Source organism: Astyanax mexicanus, chromosome 11, assembly GCF_023375975.1.
Source record: "Astyanax mexicanus isolate ESR-SI-001 chromosome 11, AstMex3_surface, whole genome shotgun sequence".
NCBI classification, from domain to species: Eukaryota; Metazoa; Chordata; class Actinopteri; order Characiformes; family Acestrorhamphidae; genus Astyanax; species Astyanax mexicanus.
Window position 1 is genome coordinate 38,034,300 of NC_064418.1, and position 13,900 is coordinate 38,048,199.

Here is a 13,900-nt window from a genome sequence, read left to right on the forward strand (position 1 = left end):
AAACACACAGACACACACTCACAGCGTGATACACAACTCAGATCTTATTTGAATCTCTTTAATCCTAAACCCAAACCTTACTCTAACCATTACAACAATCTAACGCTTAACTCTACCTTTAGAACTGTATCTTTAAGCCTGTAACAAGTATGAAAACATGAACAGACATGTACATACACACATTCCAGGGCATTACCTGGAATTCATCTCTTGTAATTGGGCCAAAAAAGGGTTATAAGGGTCAACTGTCAACCTGAAAAACCAAACCCAACAAAAACCAGATATTCCGGTCGGAAAGTATGTGAGGGAGAGCACTGGGCTGACAGCAAGCACGTACACTACTGATGAACCTACGTCAACATTCAGGCAAATCTGCTGCCCAGAAAAGCAACAAATGTTCATTTAATTTGCATTCATCACCCTCTCCACCAGTCTCTTCGTATTCATATCATCTGGATTTAGAAAATTAGGAATACTTTGAACTTTTAACAGTGTGGAAGATAAGAAATTTCTCGATCTGGAACTGAAAATCTTCCCTGAATATGATTAATCATACAATCAACATGAATTAAGCTCAATGGGCCTCATTCGACATCGCCCATAGAATTTTGTAACATTTGTTCATGTTAGACTACAAAATGCCTACATAGAGATTTATCATGTGATTTTAAAGAGCAGAACTGTTCACAGCTCAGCTCTTCTAGGGGCAATTTTCCAGACATGGATTAAGCCTAGCCGTAGACTGTACAGAAGAGTATTGTTGTTTCCAAATTCCCTTTGAGGTTTACCCAAAAATGCAATCGTTACAGCTGTCCAGTCAGAGACAGTAAAAAAGGTGTTTATTAAAGTACCCACATAGTTTTCAAATGTGGTTATTTTATTGGACACACAAATCCATTCACAAATATAGATCCCCAACAGCAAGGTTGCCCAGCCCCTGGAGGAGGAGCAGCAGCAAGTCAATAATTGGTTAAAGCTCCCTCTCACTTTACCACTGACATGCCTCCTATTGGTGTTGCTGAGGCCGTAGCAACCTGGAGGCGGGGTTTCTTGTGAAGATGTCAAAGCACATCCTAAGAGAGGGTCTTGCCCCATTGCCCTTTTACAACATAGACTACACAGCATTTTAAATGGAGATTTCGACTGAAAAGAAAATATAGCCTACGACTACCCATAGTGATAGATCTCAAAGATTATGCAAATCTCAAATAAGAAAATAATAGTGAATGTCAGTATCTTTGTAAAAACTGGGTTCAATAGTTTATTAAGAAATGTCTTTGTAAGGGCAGTGAGTGAATAAAGCTTATTAATTCAATCTCTTCCAGTACTTAATAATCTTACAAAAATCAGATACTGTAAAATCATTCAAGCAGACAAGTAGTCAATAATTGTAGACTGAGGTGGACATGAGAGTCTTTTAAGTACACAATTTAATTAATTACAATGAATTACACTTAAATTATACTTAGATACTAAAGCAACAAAGAACAGACATATTAGACAGATTAACGTAAATTACAAATAGCAGCAAAAACTGGTGTATATGACAGTAAAATTTGCATCATATATTTAGAGTAAGGCAGATGCATGAACACCAGTTTCACACTTTCACCTTTCCAGCTACAGGGCTGGAGGGGTAGAGTCGTGAGAATCGACCCAGAGTCCAAATAGGGAACACGTTTCTGTAGGACGTGTAGCTGATGGCACAGCTCTTGTTGAAAACACCAGAGATATTTTCCTGCAAAGGCAGAAAAGAATTAGTTTTTAAATACACTTTTCCACATTCCAGTGAAATGCAGACAGAAAATCTGAACCATTTTCAACAAACATGAATTAAAAAGAACAAGAAACTCACTTGTGGCCAGTCTCCACTGGGCAGCTGCTTGTCAATCAAAACCTGTATTCCGCGCTCAATCACATCTACGTCAGGGTACCTAGAGTTAAAATAACAGACAATAGATATAAAACCCTAGTTCTAATGTTTTAGACCTGCTTTGTTCTAATGTTTTATTCTGAATTAATGGTAAGTCTGACTGCCAGAAATTACTTAAACATTAATCAATCAGTTTATTAGCATAGGTTACTTAGCAGTTACAGTATTGTACAGTACTGTAACTGCTGGTACCACACACATGTCATGGCAATGGTTGTATATAAACATGGACATCGGTGGCTCAGCAATTTGAGCAATTTGGTTTGATACCCGGGATTGGCAATCTTAACCCACACTTCTCCCCAGGAGCTGTCCATCACTCCAGGCACATGTGCTCACTGTATGTCACTGTGTTTGTACTGGACTCATGGCTTGAATTCCAAAATCTTTAGACAGGGGTAAAATCAGTAAAATCAAATGCTGACAGTGTGTCAGATATTACCTGACAGCCATCAGTCCCAGAAGAGCCCAGCAGGTGTTGTGTATCTGTGAGTTTTTGCTCTGTACGTAGCACCGTTGTTCACATGACTCAAAGTCCTCTCCCCAGCCTCCATCCTCCATCTGCTTAGACAGCAGAAAGTCACAGGCCCGCCTCACCTCAGCACACACCTGCCTGTGGCATAAAAAAAAAAAGAATTTAAGCCAGTTTAACTCCCTGACTTACCACATGGCAATTTTCATGAATAAACAGTAGGAAATATATACACTGTGTAAACATGGAAAGGTCTTTTGAAACCACAACTGTTCTCAGTGATGGTAAAAGGAGCCAGCATTTTATACACCTGAAAGCTTCCCAATAAAAAAAATATCTAAAATGTTTACAACTATGTTTTCTAATGTCTAAGACATGGTTTTACAAAAAAATCTATACTATATTTATGACAGAATCAGGCAAGTAGCAGCCGAAGAAAACTTTTTTAATGTAACCATCATTATTGTTGAGAAGATAAAATCCTGTGTAATGGCAATATGGCTGTATGTATATGTTAAATATATTATGTTCATGTATGTATATGTATATTATGTGTCTCCCTGTATGATCAAAAAGTTTAAGTAATGCATTTCTTGACAAGCTGATAGATACATATTTAGCATCCGGAGTGAAAGAATAATTTGAACTGATTCAGTACAGTAATATTAATGGATTTTACACCAATACGACTCAAGTTATGAGGCATAACACTATTCACATGTGCGCTGTTATGAATGTTTCCCCAAATTTCTAGGATGTCAACCAGATTAGCCTACATTATCATCACAAAAACATAGCATTTATATTTTAATACTGGCTAAAAGTTCAGTTTATTGGAAATGAAAAATCTGAAGTCTGTCTATGGGTCTAGATCTAAAACATACCCATCATAGCCATCCCGGAAGGTATGACCCATACATGCGAATGCCTCCAGGCCAAACCAGACTCCATAAGTAAAGCACACTCCCCACGAGCTGTAAAGAATACAAATACAGAACCAATAGCATAAATTAGTGCTTTATATTCACTTCTGATTGTGTAAATAAAAAACTAAAATGAAATCTGAAGCCTACCCTTCCCATGAGCCATCAGCCCTCTGTGTCCTCTTGCAGTAGTCAAGCCCTTGCTGAAGTGTGCTCCTATAAATGTACAGTTTAATATTATGCTCAGCAGGTTAAATCATGCTTTGTTTTCATGTTCCTTACATGTTATGTGTTGAGGAATACCTGATCTCCTTTGTTCTGTGCTCAGGATAAGCATGGTGGAAGTGCTGCAGAGCTTGCATCACAGCTGAAGTGCACTCCACATAAGTGTAGTCAATCATGATATCCCCTGTAAAAGCACACAGAGAGAGAATATGCTGAATTAACAAATAAAATAATGCCATACTGTAGATGTAATGAGGAATCTCTGAAATAATATACAAAAATGCATTATAATATATACAGAGCTGGTAGTTAATTGGCTTCAGTAACTTCAGTTTGTATTGATTTGCTTGTATCCCCCGAATAATAATCCATACATCCATACATATATCCTTTACATACAGTTCTTCTTGGTCAGGATTGCAGTGTGACAAAAGCCAATTCAAAAATATTAGGAGCAAGGGAGAAATATACAGGGTGCCAGTCCACCACAGGGTACCACACACATTCATTCACTTACAAACATACATATTTAGAAAAGTTGTCTCAATAACGTTTTGGTGTTTAAGACAAGAAGATATCCTCTTACCAAACACCTCTGAGGGATTGAGCAGCTCCAGAAGCTTTCCTCCACGTTTGGTCTCATAAGTAGCAAAACCACCATCAGCATTTTTCATACTGAGAAGCTTAAAGAGAGAAAGGGAGAGTTAGACTTGTGATAACACCTGCTACAACATTTTTACTATATTCGAGGAGGCAGCTTTCGGTTATTATAAACCCCAAACTGAAATCCGAGATCCATTGATTCTTTGACACTGATATTTTATTATTATCTTTGAATGTTCCCTGTAATATAACTGAAAAATAATTGTATTTTCTTGGCATAGTTGATCATTTAAGATTGTTAGTCATCCTCCTTCTAAAAAAAATCCAGCATAACTAAAACAGAGCTTAAAACAGGCCAATTGACTTATTTTATTTATGTCCCCAATATGTACATGCACCCAGCCTACCAGTGTAAACTCTAGTTAAATGCACACAGGATTAGGCTTTTTCATAAGGCAAGCTGATCATATTAGTTTTTGCTTATGAATTATATTATTCTATGCTACAATGCTATGATATAACTAACTATTAGGGGTGTGACGAGACACTAATCTCATGAGACGAGACACGATATTGGGTTCACGAGAACGAGAACGAGATGAGACTAGATTTAAAAATAAAATTTTGAAGAAAATTTCAAAAGTGAAAAATTTATAAAACTAGGGTTTTATTTGACAAAATCATATAACGCACAATTAACAGACTGGTTTCTCTCACACATTGATTTTATAGGAAATAAGATAAAAAAATAAAAATAAAACTTTTCTAGGTCTTATATAGAGCAAACAATAAGTGCAAACTACAACCAGTCATATTAAGCCTAGGGTTTGTGTTTTTTTCTCCTAAATCTCTTGTAATTTAACTATGCATAACCATAATCAGTCATATTAAGACTAGGGTTTATGTTTTTTCTCCTAAATCTCTTGTAATTTAACTATTCATAACAATAACCAGTTATTAAGACTATGCTTGAAGTGCAAACAGAGACAGAACATTTTTTTTAATACAGTACAGAGCTAAGGGATTAGTACAACTGCCTATGAAACAGTTACCTGTAGGGTTTATTTACAGTATTTACATATGGTTTGTGTTGTTGGATATCTGGCTTTAAGATAACAGTTTTAAACATATAATCATCTTGACACATATAATCAACAGCTTAAATCATATAACCAGGGCATGGATCCACTGTTTGAAAGTACATAGATATTGAGCTTCAACATTTAAAAGCATCACTAATATCCATACTTAGATCATTTAAAAGCATCACTTACATCCGCACTTATATCCATAGATGATCAGTTATTTAATTAGAATTCAGTATGGTCCAGTTCTCGTTTTTCCGCCCGTTTTCGGGCTCCCTATCTCCTTAAAAAGGCGTTTTTTTCACGACCGCGACCCTGACAACACGGGTTCGATCCCGCGTGAGGAGCGGTGTGTTTGTTTCTTTATTTTTTCTTTACCGCGTCTGCACAGATCTGATTGACTGAAGAGAGCGTTTGGTGATCTTACCCCACACGTGATTGGTCTGTGATTTACCGCGCCCGCAAGCGTGTATACAATTATATCCTTCTCAGTAGGTTTGGGTCCGCAATGGACAACGTTTGGGTCCGGACCCGGACCGCGGTCCGCCCATTAGTGACCTCTGTTCTATGCAAATATCCGAATTTTCCTCTTCTGCTGAGAGCTGCTCTGACTGCTCCGTATTATTTATATTATTTATATTTATTTTATAGTGAAAAGTAGCTCACTCCTCAGCTATCCGCTGTATCGCTACTGGGTTGCCAGATCCCTCTTAAAAAGTCCACGCTAAACTTTTTTTTTCCCCCGCGAGACAGGTTTAAGCTTGACGAGAAATATCGCGAGATATCGTGCCACGAGATCTCGTCACACCCCTACTAACTATGTTATAATATACAGCTTCTCTGAGCGGTCATCACTGCCATAAACTAGCCAATAAAAGTGTTGATTAATTCTGGTGTTTTCATTTATTTTGGTGCAAAAAAACAAGGTTGTAAATAAGCATGTTAAGCAGTTTCTGGATATGTTTTATATTATTTTAAAATTATATTATTTATACACATCCGTACCACATTGACTGCATCAAAGAGTCTCTCTGGAGGGACGTGATCTGTGATGAAGCTGCAGTGCTCTTGTAGCAACATCACTGACTTGAGCCCCTCCGCTGTGCAGTCAGCCACGATCCAGCCACAGTCCCGTGTGCTGAACGGAAAACCTCCCTGATTCACACAAAAACACACAGACAGAACAGGATTAACTAAGAATAAATAAAAGTTTTATTCATTTAATGTTTTAAACCTAAATATAAATTAGCAGTACCTTGTTCATCTGCCTGTAATATTTTTCATACTCTGGAGGATTCTCTTTAATCTGAAATGAAAACCTGATCAGTTTCTGGATTCTCAAAAACATTATTAATGCAACTGTATGTTGTATCCTGTGTGATCCAGGATTTTTAGTCACTATTTAGTGTCCTGTGTCTTGTTCAATTTATTATGTGTATGCTCTTACCTGGGTTATGTTAAAGAACTGATGGGCTTTCTTTAAGCACTCTGTAAACTTGGGGTTGTCCTGGGCACCTGCCTGTACAACCAAATAAACAGTTTTACACCCAGGCCAGCAAAACAGTGTCACATGCCTGATTTATGTGGCTCTCGGTATTTATTGCTCTGATGGTTTGCTACTTGTTGATATAGCACTAATTTTGATGTCCGTCCACACCAAAACCTCAATCTCCAAATTGGAAATTTTACACAAGCAGAAAAAGCCTTGTAACTTTATTCCATTGCTATTATCCTATTGGTCTATTCATCATATATAATATATATAACATAGAATATATATATTACAACTGCCAACTGCCACATCATATATTATGTTGTTTTTATATCACATAGAGACCGTAAATGTGAATGTGTTGGTTCTAAATACCTCAAGAAATGCTTGTGCTGCAAAGGCAGTGTCCCATAGTTGAGATCCATTGGTTCCCTGTGAAAATACACAGTGTGAAAATAACTAAATCTGTTCTGTATGGTTTGTCATATATGAAAATTATATCTAATTGGGCAAAAACCAACCTGCATTTTCATACCATCGAGACCTAACCTAGAAAAAAATAAAACAAAAAATTATTTAAAATACTATATTATATTATATTATAAAAAACATTGTTGTTCTATTATTTCAGAAATAGCATTTTAAAATATTAAAGCTAAACAATTTCAAATAAGTAGCTTAAGATGATCAGTGTTATGCAGGTCATTTACCAGAGGTAGTCTGGGATTCTGGCCACATGCTCCTGGAACACTGCTGATTTGGGCCCATCAACATACCAGCGCACCAACATATTAATGGTTTTAGAAATCTAAGGATGCAGTCAATGTACAAAAATACTGTAATGTAAGCACTGGTTTAAAATGCAGGTGTTAAATAATAACTATGCATGATCATTGACTTTCTAAAAGCTGATCTTGCAGATGTCTTTTATGAGCACAGTGACATAAAATGATTACTTTTTGTAATGCATTTATTCTAACAAACTTACTTGAAAACTCATTTTCTCAAGTGCTTAAAACTATTGCAGAGTATTGTATAAAATTCAGTCTTCATTGTACTTATCAGTAAATTGTATACATTCAAGACCAACAGTACAGTGCATATAAGCGAATGCTTTATTAAATCACCTGTTTATGTGAATTAAATCTAAGCACATGAACATTTAAGTAACGGTGGAAGTAGAATATGCAGATGCAGTAGGAAGTAAAGTTTGGCAGATAAAAGATATTTAACTAACTGGGCCGATGCTGATGCACTTCGTAAAGCGATCGTCTGCTTTGATATGATCGTACAGTTCTTTGACTGCTCTCTTTCTCAGCGCAGTGCTGTGGTGAGCCTCATATAGGTTCAGGATCGCTGTGGAATACAGTGTTTTATAGAATTCACTGAGCACAGAAAAAGCTAGATTGTATTAAAGAGAAAAGATAAAGATAAAAAAAACGATTAAAAACACATGCTTACTGTAGGCCACAGTGAGCAGGGTGCTGTGGGGTGTGTAAATATCACAGGCGGCTACATTGTTTCTTTGAGCTGGCCAGTTAATAGTAGCATAGTCCTGGACATACAGCTCCTGTAAAAGAATGTCATACAGTTTAGTTGTTTTTATTATTATCCCAACATAAAATTTCAGTCTGTTTTTACATAGTTTAAAAGTGTGCACTAGTGTGTTTGACATAGTGGAGAGTGATGTTGTGGGGTGTGTCGTGGTAGTGTGTAATGCAATAGCACGTGATGCAGTACATTCTAATGCGTAAGAGTGTGATTCTATGGCATGTGATGCGGTGGTGTGGAGTGTGACGCACTATTGTGCAATGTAGTGGGATGTTATGTGGGATGTGATTTGATTAAAGTCATGCAGTGGTGTGTGGCATAGCTATAGAAAGTTTCACTTTACACTTATATGAATTTAATATCTGATAAACTCTTGCTGAAACCTAACTGATTACATGAGAAACAAAAAGAAAAGAAAAAAAATCTTCAGGCATTTGACAACTGTAACAAAGCAAAGAGTGAAAAATGGCTCTCCAGCACTGACAGTGGAACAATGTAATGATTGTGCTGCATCCAGTACTGTTGGGATGACTTTGGGAGTTACAGTGAGATGAGGATTACTCAACATCCTGATCTTTCTAACATTCTTGATGCTGAATGTAATCAAATCTTCTTAACAATGCTACAATTTCAAGACCAAGGATTGATAATGTGTTCCATTAATTTTGTCTATATAGGTAATGTATATAGGCCATTCCACAGAATGGGTGCCAGTTGCTAGTTGTAACTCTTTCAAATATACTTTATTTTGTATCTTTTTTCATTTTTCAAATCTAATAACACCTATAATTAACTATTCAAAACAAGTACTGGTCAGTCTCAGGCACCTTTCTTAGCCGTTTTTTTTTACAAGGTTTCTAACTCATGTGACATTTGAAAAAAATGTCCACTACTTCCTTTAATTTTCTCTTAAGAAAGAAATTGTTGATATTTATGACAAAATAATCACCATATATGCATGCAAGTTGCATTTTTCTAAAATATGCAAAGTCGTTTTTATCTTTTAAAGAAGACCCAGACCTGTAATTGTTAAAATATACTATCATGTAATTTATTAAACAAATGAATAAATGATGAAGCAAAAAAAGTAATTTATCTTCAATTTTCTAGAAAAAGGATCAGATATCAGGAAGGAATACTGGGTAACAGGAATGAAAACTAGGTAACAGGGATGAACACTCGGGGTAACAAATATGCCTATATATATTTAAATGAGTAACAGGACTGAAAATAGCTGGACTGAATTTTAGGCATTCCTAACCAATAAGGTACAATCACTTATAAATGTTTTTTATGCTCTTGATTGCATGACAAATTATGAACATTTATGACAATTAAACAGAGCACAAACTTAAACTTGAAGTATTATTTTGTTTGCAGTGCTCAAGTTAATTAGTGTCATATTTCTCAACAAATGCAGAAGAAATCCAGAACATCCTTAAATCATTTACAGTGGTTAAAGCCTGAAGAAGAACAGATTATTTTGGCTAATATATAGTTCCCTCTTATGGTGAAAGTTTGTAACTGTACCTGTCTCAGACTGAGCACAAGCGGATCCTCTTTGGCGGTCAGTCTGACAGCATAGCAGTAGCTCATGGGGAGGTAAACCTGTCTGCAGTGGCACCACAGAGTGGAAGGGTGGGCCGGCATCCAAGCAGGAAACAGCCTGATCATATTTCAGCATAAGAGAGTCTTTTTAACCTCTAAAACTCCACAGGACCATCAGCCTTTTTTCCTCACTGTTATAATACTTTCGAAACTGCATTACTTTTGATGTAGTTACTGACTGGTTACCCTCAGGGTGTAATAAAAGCCACTAAACATATGAAGTTAATAAAATACATGCCACTGACCACTATATTATCGAGTGCTGCATAATAAAGAATGTTCAAATGTACGTGTACCACATCTCTGGAAACAGGGTGTTCATTCCTTCCCAGCTGTAAACATTCAGAATAGCCAGCCAGAATTTTCCCCAGGATGGTATACCTACAGCACCCCCTGTTAAAAAATAAGAAATTATTAAGGTACAGTGTACAATTTAAATCTCACTCTTTGTTATCAATTTAATCTTTGTTGGTTTTTTAGTGAAAACGGTAAAAAGGGGGTACACTGCTTGACAAGAGTTATGCATCCAGTGCAATATAGTAGTATTTTCCATTTAATGCACAGAACATCCATAGCAAATCCAGAACCAGATTTGTGGATTAATACAAGATTTCTAAACTCAGTGCCAGGATTCACTACAGTAATGTTAGGATGCAGTAGAAAGAGACATGAATGTGCACCTGAAAAAGTGCCTACTGTTAAGAACTATAAACTATATATAATATACCCTAATTAACTATTTAAATTCATTTCTAGTCAGCTTTAAGACTTGATGATTTTCCAAATATATATGTAATTAATGGTAATTTTATTATAACTGCTCTGCTTATCATTAGCACAAAATAATAACTCTTTACAGCTTTATAAACATAATTTGAATTCAAATAATTTCCAGACGACTGGCAGTATATTATAACAATTTTTATGTATATTTGCAACAGAATTAAAACCACTGCTTCCAAGCTTGTGAGTGGTAGTGAATGAGTTAAGGGCAGACCTTTGCTGTGCAAGCTGTTTCTTGCTCGAACCATGTCAGGATCATCAGGCCCAACTCCCAGGATTCTTAGCGTGGTGTAATTGAGGGCTGTGCCAAACACAGTAGACTTGTCTTCAATGTGCCTGGAATATTAAACATTAACAAGCACCATAATTGAGAGCACACATTATAGTTTTCACATATTTCAAAGCAAATGTTGATGCTTGTTGTGTATGTGCACTTGAATGCTGGTTGCCCTTAAAGCATCTAATTCAACAGTTATTAGTGTCTGAATAAGTTTGAACCTATTTTTAGATTTGTTTTTTACCTGCATAGGTTAAAAACTACAGTACATAGTAAAATCAAACTTACAGACCCCATCCTCCATCCGCCAGCTGTACAGAGCGCAGATATCTCACCATCTCTTTCTTCCAGGCTTCTGGCAGAGGGATGTCAGCCACATGGCAAGTTATGAGGAGACCTGAAGAACACATAAAAAAATATTCATTTATTTATATGATAAGATGCACCAATAAATATGACACTGCTGCAGGTGTGAAATTGCATTTCACACGAGCTTAGTATTATGTTGTACCTGGGAGCAAGAAAAGTGGTCCACCATAGTCTCCGGCCCAGTGACCATCCTCAGCCTGGAGATGCTCATAAAACTCCATGCCCTTCAGAGCAGCTTCAACAGCAGTGTGGGCAGCAGGAGATGCCTCCACAAACTTACTCTAAAGACCAAGAACCAATAATTATATTAAAATCTTATGGCTTATTGCTTTATTTAGGCTGTCAAGAAATGGAAAATTTCTTAACAACTATAATTGTAATTATTTTAATTCCATTTTAATTTGAATAATTCTATTAGCCATGTATGACCCTGTTTATAATTCATCTGTACTATTTACTAGTAAAAACTTTTGATCAATACATAATGAGAACACTTCAAAAGACTTGCCTGTCCCTTGTTAAAGTGTCTCAGACAGCATTATTATAGTTTTCAGGACCTTACAGTTAACCTCAGTATGAACCCAGTAGTATGTTCTTCAGTTTAAACAGCATTTTCTTTATTTTACAAGAAGAAAATGGATCGTAAAGCCATTTACGTAAAGCTAAATTAAGATTCCAGCAGCATCATTGCAGTATACACAAAAAAAAGAGCGAAATAAATAAAAAAATCTAAACAATATAAAAATTCCAGCAGGGGTATTGCACATTATTACTGCACTTTATTTTAATATTATTGCACATAGCCCAGTTTATATTATGATCAGTACACTGCTCCATCCCATCTTCTGTCTTCCAGTTACCCCGCCTCACCTGCAAAGTCTGATGGCTTGAGGGACAAAGAAGTTTTGAAATCTATTGGTTTAATTAAAGCATTATCAGGTTTGTGTGACATTTGTTTAGCACAAGTTTATATGTACCTACATTTCATTATTCTAATGATATACTGTAAATTTTCAAACTCTAATATTGCAATTGCCCTGTTTTTTTTTTTTTTTTTTTTTTTTACAGAGCCATTTGTAAAATTATGGTCACTGCTGATTACCGTGTCCAGACCCAGAGAGTGAGCCTCCAGTAAGGTCTGCTTCTTCTCCTCTGTCTCCTCATCCTCCAGGTACCTCCAGGTCTGCCTGCCCTCTTCATTCCGGAGCCTCCAGCAGGTCAGCTCTGTGGCTGGGTCTGTTTTATAGGGTCCACCCCTTCTCCTCAGAGTCCTGGATCATACATATATAATGTACTGATAATAAAGAAGATCATGCATACAATATACTAAATAATAATGCAGATACAGTAACTTAATGAAGCAGTGATAGAATAGTAATGCTAATTCTATAATGTATGAAATTTGGCATGAATACACATTTATCAACTAATAAAAATAATAAAAATATAGTATAACGAAGACCATAAAAAACATTTTATGTTAAAAAAGTTAATGCACTGAAAAGACAAAATAAGAAAAGGAAAAAATAAGAGACCACATAATTTCTTTGATTTTACCAAACGGAAAACCTCTAAACGTAATTAAGAAGAAGATGGATGATCACACGCCATCAAACCAAACTCAACTGCTTAAATTTTTGCACCACAAGTGAGTAGCATAAAGTTATCCAAAAGCAGTGTGTAAGACTGGTGGAGGAGAACATGCCAAGATGCAAGAAAACTTCGGTTAAAAGGTTTTTTTCACCAAATATTGATTTGTAAACTCTTAAAAACGTATGAAGGTGAACTTTTTTTGGAAACACTGTTTCTTTTTTTGTTATTTCAGCCATTTTGCCCGTAGCTTATAGAATAAAACAACAATGTTCATTTTACTCAAACATATATCTATAAATAGCAAAACCAGAGAAACTGATTTAGAAACTGAAGTGGTCTCTTAAATTTTCCAGAGCTGTATATACTATAATACAACATCTAATTATGTTTGTTTAATATAACTGCAGAAATGCTCAAGCATTAACTCTATAAAGGACTTTTTATTAACTAATTATTAAAAAAGCAGAAGATAAGTTGAAATACTTACGTGCCTTCTGTCATCTTTAGGCTTTTATGATTGTACCTCTACACACACTGAGCCATTGGTTAAATTTCGTCCAACACAAATGTTCCTCCCCTCTACCCAATGGAGTATTATGGGTAATGTAGTTCTTCATGTAACTTCTAAACGAGGTTCGCCCTAACTCCCAACACTACATTTCCCATCTCCCTCTGCGGTGCCTTCCGAGCGAACTTCTTCATGGAGAGATATGACCAGACAACCGCAGCATCCAATCAAAACGGAGGGGGGCGGGGTAATAGGCGTGGTATTCAAATCAACCATAATAAACTTGAATGAAGCAAAATAAAGTAAAATAAAGCCTCTTAATAACAAATATTCAAATTGACACATTAAAACACTGCAATAGATATGCTTAGAGATTTGGAGTATTTTTAAATTACAGTGAGAACCAGAAATATAAAAAAAAAAAAGTATAATGAAAAAGCCTGTTTCTAAAGCTGCTGAATATATTAGCCATTCTCGT

General features: G+C 36.0%; 1 protein-coding gene across 1 annotated transcript; it reads right to left on the bottom strand.

The window, feature by feature from the left end:
- Window positions 1–817: 817 nt before the first annotated feature.
- Window positions 818–13,505, bottom strand: lss (lanosterol synthase (2,3-oxidosqualene-lanosterol cyclase)). Its single transcript, XM_007259969.4, has 22 exons — window positions 13,402–13,505; window positions 12,424–12,592; window positions 11,464–11,602; window positions 11,241–11,349; window positions 10,890–11,011; window positions 10,189–10,285; window positions 9,815–9,950; window positions 8,195–8,303; window positions 7,971–8,089; window positions 7,444–7,541; window positions 7,255–7,282; window positions 7,109–7,165; window positions 6,689–6,760; window positions 6,497–6,547; window positions 6,247–6,396; window positions 4,140–4,236; window positions 3,632–3,737; window positions 3,479–3,544; window positions 3,290–3,379; window positions 2,376–2,546; window positions 1,856–1,934; window positions 818–1,738 (listed from the first exon to the last, which is right to left on the bottom strand). The coding sequence occupies exons 1-22, from the start codon at window positions 13,413–13,415 to the stop codon at window positions 1,601–1,603; spliced, it is 2,217 nt and encodes a 738-aa protein (XP_007260031.3). The 5' UTR covers window positions 13,416–13,505; the 3' UTR covers window positions 818–1,600.
- Window positions 13,506–13,900: the final 395 nt, after the last annotated feature.

Excerpts from the sequence above, each read along its gene's own strand:
- lss (XM_007259969.4), bottom strand. Across the intron at positions 7,542-7,970 it reads AGTGCATCAGCATCGGCCCA|ATTTCTAAAACCATTAATAT; the intron begins GTTAGTTAAATA and ends CTGCATCCTTAG. Across the intron at positions 4,237-6,246 it reads TCTTTGATGCAGTCAATGTG|CTTCTCAGTATGAAAAATGC; the intron begins GTACGGATGTGT and ends TCTCTCTTTAAG.